The following is a 9,729-nucleotide window of genomic DNA, read 5'->3' as shown; positions in this document are numbered from 1 at the left end:
CTGACTCCACCTGAGTCCGCCTTCTGTCGACCCGTGGGGCGGGGCTGGCCCTGCTCGGGGATGGAGAGCCGATGCAGCAGCAGCGCCGATTCGCGGCTGACCGGCAGGGGGGTGGGGTCTATCAACACCACGGGCGTCTGTGCGAGGGTGGAGTCGTGCGAATCCGGCGAGAAGAAGTGCATTTCCGACGTGAGGAGGACCTTCTGCCTCTTCGTCACCTTTGACCTCTTGTTCATCACCTTGCTCTGGATCATAGAGCTCAATGTAAGACATGTCTGTTGCATGATGTTTCTGATGTTATTATTGTTATTATAAGCAGACAACAGAGAACATTAACATTATTAACCTCTGGGCTCTGTTTTTTAAGAATAGGAACACTTGTGTTCAGAGACTAAAAATACAGTCATGAAGCCCATTAAGTTATTTTTGTTAGCATCAGTTTTGTTTCTAATTCAGCCGTAAGGAGACGAGGGGGGATGATAGTGGATTTTATTTGACTTGTCTAACAACCGAAGTGACACAGTTCTGTTAACCACATTTTTACATAATGTGTGTCAGGTGATGAATCCATCTGGCCTTGTTCGTTGTTGAGTTATTGTACTTTATGCCCTTTTATCACATAACCACCCTCATATGTAACTAATATACCGACGACTGTACACACTGTAAAGTCTTTATGGTCGAACGCTTTTGTTTGAATTGTGTCAAGGCCGAACAAAACTGCTCAGGTGCTGCCGGAGAAGTGAATCGAGGTCACGAAGCTATAAAACTTTGTGGCCTGAATGAAGAAGTGATTATACTGCGGCACACATTCCCAGACTGCTCCACCTTCACCAAAGTCAACGCTGAGCATCAAACCCATTTATACAGTAAATGTGCTCTCATCAATAACGCTGGACTTTTTATTCTCTCTCTGACTGTAAACTTGTCAGACTGGAACTTTAATGTTACTCTGTTCTTATCAGGCTTTAAAAACAGTGGAACAAATTCAAATCCAGCGCGAGACGACAAATAATCAGGTTATTCCACTACATATTATATACTGAAGGCCCTCTATAGACGCCGCCATGCTGAACCGCCATGTTTCTACAGTAGCTGAGAGCGAGAGGCCGAACCCCAAATTCCTCCCGACGCTGTGCCATCAGTGTATGAATGTGTGTGTGAGTGGGTGAATGTGCTAGTTTAGAAGACTGAAAAAGTGCTTTAGAAGTGGAGTCTATTTACCATTTAACAAGATAGGTTCACACTGCAAGCCTTAGTGCTCAAATATGGCTGATATCACATCCATAAGTCAAAGTTTTGGATAAATTTACATTTTAACCCGATGGTGGCGCTAGATTAAGTTATTACAGTTCATCCTGAAGGAGACATAGAGGTTTTCACAAATGTCACAGCAACCACCGCTTGTTGTTGTGTGCATGACAAATAAAGAATTTAATCCTGGTTAAGAATTAAACTAAAGATAAACACTTCAATAAAGACACAATAGACCTTTTTGCTGGGAAATTCCAGAGCCAGGTTTTTAGTCACCAAAACAGTTTCAACAACAACACGAGTGCCACGTCCTGCCAAACATTTCATTCCACTCATACCGATAATACCGCTGGACCCGATGAGGCAGCTGAATAAAATGAGACCAGTCAAGCGAGGAAGGAGGAAGGTCTACAGTTCAGTCCAAGTTCCTTTTCTATCTATTTCTAGATAGAGTTTCTAGCAGTGTTTTATACAGCAGAAGAGGGAAGTAAAGACCACTTCCACTAAATAGGTTGCTGGAGAGCCGTGAACGTATCATCAACAGTGTCCTACATTCCTCTAAATGATAAAACTGCCATTATCTGTGTCAGTGGAAAGCAAATAGCCTTTAACAAAAACTCCTCCGATAGTTTGCGACACAAATTCTACTACTACTGTAGAAATAAATCTCATAAATCAGAATAAATCTAACCTCATAACATGTAATACTGCCCCAACATGAAGAGAGAAAGGCTATTTAAACTGTGTGTGTTGCAATGAAGTCTAATTAACACAGATAAGTCATAGAAATTGGCCTTTTTGTGTCAACATCACTTTCATTGTTTCATTTAACCATAAATCAAGCAGACCACTGTCCATGTGTGGATTACCAATCAGATACATCTCCACTCTTGTAACGAAACACATGTTTAAGTCATTTCTGCCGTAACTCAGTTAAACTGAGACTCAGTCAGAGGACTTATGGACCGATTACTCTAATCATCTTTGTTTAAGGGGGCAGTTCTTCACAGTAGCTGCGCTTACAGGGCCCGAACTGCACATAAACTCTGCTAGCGCCATGTTGAAAGTCATTAAGCACTTCAGAATGATTCATTCTACGTTTCTGCTCCTGTTAGTAACGGGTGTGGCAGCCATTCATTAGACAGGATGTCTGCATACAGAAAGATTTATTACAGTATTTTTCTATCAGATCTTTCTTCTTTTCAGTTAAAGTATCAGTGATAACCAGTGTGAGAGTAAAGTGTAAGAATGATGTGATAAACGGGGGTTTGTGTTTGACAGGTGAACGGTGGCATTCAGAAGCAGCTGGATAAAGAAGTCCTGCACTACGACTACCGCGCCTCCTTCTTCGACATTTTTGTAAGACCTCATTTATCACATTTGATGGTTCATTTATTCTGTGTTCCTTCTTTTTTAACTTCTTCCTGTATCTTTCCCTCCCTACAGCTCCTGGCTGTTTTCAGGTTTGCCACTCTCATCCTGGCGTACGCCGTCTGTAAGCTCCGTCACTGGTGGGCCATCGCGGTACGTTTTCTCCTTTTAGGACTGTGATATATGACGGGATTTATTTGTATCAGCAGAGGGCGCTGTTGGGTAAAACAAACATAGAATGATGATATATAACTTTATATACACTGAAACTTTCTTTTGTTGATTACCTGTATGTAAATAAGTGATGGGCGTCATCTATTTATCCGTATCTGTCTAAAGTGGATCTGGGACTGATTAGGAGACTTTTCTTGGGCTGTACAAACAGTCGTACATTGAAATGCATTTTAAAAAGCTGATGTTTGTACATTAATGATAACAACAATAACTTTATGTTGGACCGTTCAGAAAAACAAGTTACAGAGTTCTTTACAAAAGCATTAAACCAAGAAAAAACAGATTAAATTGCAATGAAATAATTCAACAAGATTAAAAACAGCAAAGTAACAATCCAATGAAATTCTAAATTGGTAAATTTTTATTAGAAATTTAAATTATTTAATCATTCGAAAACAAAATAAAACCATTACAAATGATAAAGCCACTGAAACTGTGATATTTCACATTCCTATTACCAGAATATTGTAATTAAAGTACTAAAGTACCACCATTACAGCATTTAAAGGACCAGTGTGGAACATTTAGGAGGATCTATTGGCAGAAATGGAATATAATATTCATATTATATATACGTCTTGTTTTCGATTGAGGGGGAAAACTCACAGATCTTTTGAACACAGAGCAATTTCAGAGGGGTTGACTTGAGACAGGCTTACAGTGGACTGAACACAGGGTGGACAAAATAAGAGAACCAGCTAACAATGCCACACGGTGTCCTGACGGTAAATAAAAACTAAGTGAAACACATTCTGTTCATTTCCTCTCCAGAGTGAGACGTGTTGATTTGACGGTTATTTCTGAGGCTGTAGGAGTTTGTAATCAAACATCCTGTCATGTTGTTGAGGTTGAGGTTGTTCCTCTTTGCTAATGTTTGTTGAATATCGAATATATATATAACAGGATCTGTTTTACCAGCAGCAACTACTGTAAATCACAACTGTGGCTGCTGGTTACTGTGAGTTAAATACCCATCAGGCATATTTCATTAAAGTGTCAAGGAATCAAGGAATCATATTCATCATTATAGATAGATAGACAGATAGACAGACAGACAGACAGGACAGACACAGACAGACTTTAATTGATCCCAAGCTTGGGAAATTGCAGTGTAGCAGCAGCATTAACACAGTAACACAGTAAACAACACATAAGTAAGGAGAACAACCTAGACATATAAAAAAAGCAATATAAAATAAAAAATTTATAAAATGTATAAATAAGCTGTATAATTGTAGTGCAACAAGGTTTGTAGTTCCTTAATGCTACACACATAATAAATAAAAGATAAAGATAATCAAATTCATAGAATAACATAAAATAAAACAATATCTACAGGTAACATGTGAAACGTGAAGTACAAAGTTCTAATTACGGTAATAATGATTGTGACGTAATGCAGGTTTTTAAAGGAACCTATAAAGGGTTTAAATAGACCGATAGGTGTTTTTAAATTATGTAATGGTCTTAAAATGATCTAAAAACAAAAAACTAAACAGACAAACGTGAGATTGTGTGTTCAATGAAGTGAATTATCAAAGAGCAGCAGTGTTCTCAGTAGACCCTCACTGACACTGAACCGACTCTCACAGGATATTAACTGTTACTTTTTGTACTTAACTGAATAATACAATAGAGAATCACAGATAAATAATAGATAATAGGGAAAAGGACTATTTCTTTTGTCAAATTTTACCCCCCGATGGAAGATAGAAACATTTCTGTAACCTGTATTTTTCATCACATTAGATGTTTTTCAGTTGAGTGAAATCATAAATTCACACTCCTGGAAGGATTGTGGAAAGTAATTAAAGTTCACAACATAATTTCCTGATTATGAGAAACGTTTCCTCCGTGACAGCTCCAGTAATGACTTGTGGATTTGGCACATAAGGATATAACGGTGATGACATAAAAACATGTGATAATACATGAATAACGATAGGTCCTTCTTTAATCGGTGTTTCCTCCGTTCCCACAGATCACCACTGCAGCCAGCTGTGCTTTCCTGATTGTTAAAGTCATTTTATCAAAGGTAAGAGTCCCATGATGTTCAGTTTCTGAGCTGTGAGGGGAAACTGTTTCTCTGCTCAGGGGTCAAGAGGTCAGGCTCCACCTGCTGCTCATTATCAGAACTACATTCACTACTGAATAATCAACGTTGAGTCTTCAGCAGCTCAGAGATAAACACTGTTTCATTAGTGCAACACTGTTATTATATTATTTTGTGGTAATTGCTTATAAACATGATTTGAACTGAGGAAATGTTTCTGAAATGTGCTACAGATAATATAATTATTAGTTTGTTTCTCCAGCTGTAAAATAACATTAAAATAGCTCCAGTGTTTTTACTCCCTTTTGTTTTATCTTCCTTTTTTAATACCTTAATTTTTCTTGTCTATTGTACTTATTTTTGTATTATTTTTTAGTAAATATCATGATTATATTTATCTTCGGTAAGGTGGCATTTAGTTTATTATTATTATTATTACATACAGTAGAGTTCAATATGCTTAATAAATGTGATTGTATTGACAGTTTAGGCAATACTACAAAATAAAAGCACAAATCTAAATAATAGGATTTCCTTATTTAAGACAATAACAATGATTTCTGCTCTTTAAATGTGTAAGTGCAGTTTGTTGACCTGCTTGCTTCCAATTTTGTTTGTTTTTATTTTGCAGCACAGTTCAAACATGTGAGTGTATGATTAGATATTCAGGCTCAAACTGCAGAATATCATACACCTAAAGTCATAGTACAGAGAACAATGGAGGATTAGTGGGTTTTTCTTCAGTTTTTTAAAGTCAGACGAGGTACTACAGTCTGTGTACTGAAAGTGTGTGTGTGTGTGTGTGTGTGTAGCTGCTGTCTCAGGGGGCCTTTGGGTACCTGCTGCCCATTATCTCCTTCGTGTTGGCCTGGATAGAAACATGGCTGCTCGACTTCAAGGTTCTGCCTCAGGAGGCCGAAGACGAAAACAGTGAGTCACATTACACTGGTATTGAATGGTAGAAGATGTATTTAGATTCCTTAATTAAATCAAAATACCATTACATTCATGTAAAAATACTCAATTAAAAGTAAAAGTAATGCTCTTGAAATGCTACTTACAATAAAGGTAGAGAAGTATCATTAGCAAAATGTACTTTAAAGTATCAGTGTAGCTGCTCGATGCTGCTGTTTTAACTACTTTATACAGTTAGGTATCTTAAACATATTGTTTATATTATTTATTTTGTTTTTTAATGTAAAATCTGGATGTGAAACGTAGCTACAACTGTTAGATAAATGTAGTAAAAAGTACATTTCCCTCTAAGATGTAGTGGAGTAGAAGTATAAAGGATCAGAAATACTCGAGTAAACTAGTTCCAACTGTACTTAAGTACTTGAGTAAATGTTCTTATTATGAGCAGTAGTAAAAATAACAGTAATAACAACCGTTACCTCTACTGTAACTACTGCAGTAGTACTTGTATCACAGCTATTAGTACTATTACTATCCCTTCTATTACTATTACTGCTACTACATACATAGTACCAACAACTATGGCTACTCCTCCTCCTGTGCACCGTTTACCCATTATTACTACTATTTTTAATTAATAACATATGCTGTAAACACTGTAATTAGTAGGACTGTCTAATATGTTCATGTAACTACCACTGCTGCTGCTATTGCTATTAATAATAGTACAAATTTAAGTATTTTGGGGCATTTATGACCTTTATTTTGACAGTGAAGAGGTGACAGGATACTAGTCCTGCTGATGTACCACCATTAATACTGTCTAGTCTTTCCTTAATACTGCAGTATGTAGTGGTTCTCCTGCTGTTACATGTTGCTCCCTTCATGTGTTTCAGGATATCAGTCCATCATGGACGCCACAGAGCGAGCTCCTCTCATGTATCCGGGTCCTTTATCTGACGGGCAGTTCTACTCTCCACCAGAGTCTGTGGCAGGTCTGTGGACTCATAACCCCACAATATCCAAAATATCTCACACTTAACTCACAGCTTTTCTTACCAGATCACACCCAGTGTCAGTCCAAAGTGCTCGTTGGCAAAACACTGCCACTTTACGCAGTCATAAGACAACAGGAAGTCACAATGTGTCGTTTTATTGCTTTAACAGGCCGGTTGCATTGAGCACATGATGTTTGCGGACCGTTCACAGCAATGTGCTTCTATTATAGCTAATGAAACTGGCTTTTTGATGATAGGTTGCCTTTAACTTTACAGCAGTGGTTCCCAACCTTTATCCTTAAGGGACCTCTTTTCTATCATTGAGTAAACTGACTAAGAGATGTATTTCATAGATATTTAATAGTAACTCAAATAATGAACACAAGAACTGCAGGAAGTTTGTGTAAAACAAGCAATTTGGATGAATTTCCTGTGATCAATTGACAAGTTTTCCTGAACGTTTTATACAAGTCTTTGTCTCTGTTACATATTTTATTCATTTTTTAACAATCTTAAACATACTTAATAGAATGTTTTTGACAAATCTAGTGTTTTCTTGTCATTGTTCTGAATGTTCTGTATTGAGTGCTGAAATATAGTATTGCTATATGCATTTAAACCTTGCTTACACATCTTAAAATGAAGAAGGCTTTACCCTCCATGAAGCTTTGGCGACCCCTAGTGGCGGCCCTGACCCCCAGGTTGGGAACCACTGCCTTACAGCCTACTGTAGTCTGATACAAACACGGTGCTGGTCCAAAAACTGAAGAAACAATCCCCAAACAGATCAGTTGTTGCTGTTTACAGAGACTCCAGTCTGCAGAGCAGTTCATACACTGGAAAATAAATATTCCTATTCCTGTTTTTTTTTTTTTGCTGTTTTGTCTTCACACTGATGTGTTTCTTCCTCGTGTTCAGACTCTGATGAGGAGCTGGACGATAAACACGATCCAGAAAAAGGGCTCATTCAGCAGCTGACTTAACAGGTAACAGTTGGCAGTAACGCACTGTGTACTCCTAAAGGTTGATGCAGTTGCAATCAGTGTCCTCACCCAAAATCATGAACCTTATTTTCTCTATATTTGTTTTTTTGTTCCCCCTTTAGGATCTCCGTTTCTGAAGGTGAAGTGTTTCCGGCTCCTGTTCTGCTACTGAGGGAAAATTCTGCCTTACACATTCTGCCATTTTTAGTTTTTTCCGTCTCGATGAAGTCTTTGTATCCTCCTAACCCACGAATGCCCCTATGTGATATCAGCCTTCTGCATGCACACTGGGACTGGAAAAGTGTTTCAGTATCACGACTTGTGGTTATTTTTAGGATTTCTCCACACGTTTGAGGAACTCTGGACCTTCGAAGGAGAATCCATACTAATGAGTATTTACACACAAAATTGCACATTGTGTCTGAGGCTCCCAGCTGCGAGATCGAATGAAAATGAAATCAATACATTAAGATTGATTTCAGTGTCAGACCGTAAATCAAAGATATAAAAAAAACAAATGATTTCTTCTCTACGGTATTACTGTCTTATAATGTCATGTTTACATTTAATTTGTTGATCATTTTCACATGCTTGGGTTTGAAGTCACTGTAATGGAAAATAAGCTTTCCCCATAGACTCTGCATAACGAAAAAGGATTTTATTTTATTTTTTTCGGCCAGTATTGAGTCTGTGGACCATGTTTGTAGCAAACGAGAGGCAGAACATTTGTGTTTGACTACTTCCAGGTCTCAAAGAGCAGTGAAATGCCTTACACAGAATATTATTACAGTATAAAGATGATGAAGAAGTATAAAGAATACAGTCTGCTTCTAAAAGAGTATGAAGTATTATTTTATTTCAAACTAAAATGAGCCATAAAATCTGAAGCGTTTAGAGGTCGGGCTGCTCTGTATGAACCGGAACTGCTGTTAGACACAGTCGGAGCTCAGTATGAGTTGAAAAATACATGTACATATCTTCATGCATGCCTTGCAAGTCGAGTGTTTTTTTTTTGTTTTTATTGAAAGCTTGTCTATAAAATAGAATCATTAAAATGTGAAATCTTGTTTGTCATTTGATTTCTTTATTGTATACAGCATCAACATTCAGTGGTGGAAGATGTTTTAGGTATGTTTATGTAGTAATAACACTAAATAAATACTTTAAATAAAATAAATAAATACTTTAATAAAAGTCCTGCATTTAAGATCTGAAGTAAAAATACAAAAGTATTAGCATTAAAATTTAAGAACCAACAGTAAAAGTGCTTATTTCAGAATAAAATATATCATTGGATTATAAGTATTGATGTATTCATGTGTCGTCACTGTAATATTGCAGCTGGTAAATGTGAGGCTACTTTTAATGTATTTATACACACTTCCGTGTAAATGTTTGATTCCATACAGATTATTCTGTACTTTATTAAAGTCTTTTATGCTTTTAGGTTGCAGAAAGTCCTCTTTACAAATAGATGCTATTTTGTATGAAGTGTTTTGTACAGCGAGAACAAAAAGCTGTTCAATGGTTCAACCAGACTGACAACTGAAAGGGAAGAAAGGGATAAAGATCTCTGAGCAACAGTTAAATAAGAATATAAGAAATCACCAGTCATTGGGCATTAAAATCTGAGCAAGAACAGGTTCCTGTTTGAGCATTGAGTGCACAATAATGTCTAGCAATCTTTTGTAAAATATCTTTTGGCCAAAAACTATTTCAAATGTAGATTTCACGTTCCTCCTGGGGATCAATAAAATCTTGCTGATATGTTAATATAATTTATTTGTTGATTATATTTTGTATTGATCTGAATCTGGAAAGTAAACAAATTGATTAAATATATGTAATTAAGTAAAGTACATTATTTGCCAAATGTATGCATTTAAGTACTTGAGTAACTGTACACATTCTCCACTACGGA

The 9,729-nt window shown here is 36.9% G+C and overlaps 1 protein-coding gene across 1 annotated transcript in view; it reads left to right on the top strand.

Annotated features, from left to right (window-relative positions):
* The window catches only part of stard3nl (STARD3 N-terminal like), a 9,093-nt gene extending 211 nt beyond the window's left edge, over nt 1-8,882 (top strand). Inside the window, exons 2-9 of the mRNA XM_035671127.1 lie at nt 1-264; nt 2,536-2,613; nt 2,701-2,778; nt 4,841-4,894; nt 5,725-5,842; nt 6,724-6,822; nt 7,744-7,811; nt 7,931-8,882. Of these exons, the coding sequence (XP_035527020.1) occupies nt 61-264; nt 2,536-2,613; nt 2,701-2,778; nt 4,841-4,894; nt 5,725-5,842; nt 6,724-6,822; nt 7,744-7,808 (696 nt within the window). The 5' untranslated portion in view covers nt 1-60 and the 3' untranslated portion in view covers nt 7,809-7,811; nt 7,931-8,882. The remainder of the gene's footprint in view (nt 265-2,535; nt 2,614-2,700; nt 2,779-4,840; nt 4,895-5,724; nt 5,843-6,723; nt 6,823-7,743; nt 7,812-7,930) is intronic.
* Nucleotides 8,883-9,729: the final 847 nt, after the last annotated feature.

The sequence above is a fragment of the Morone saxatilis genome, unplaced genomic scaffold, assembly GCF_004916995.1.
Source record: "Morone saxatilis isolate NCDOM2014 unplaced genomic scaffold, NCSU_SB_2.0 Contig23, whole genome shotgun sequence".
NCBI lineage: Eukaryota > Metazoa > Chordata > Actinopteri > Moronidae > Morone > Morone saxatilis.
The sequence above is the reverse complement of the archived record's forward strand: the minus strand, read 5'-3'. Positions and strand labels throughout refer to the sequence as shown.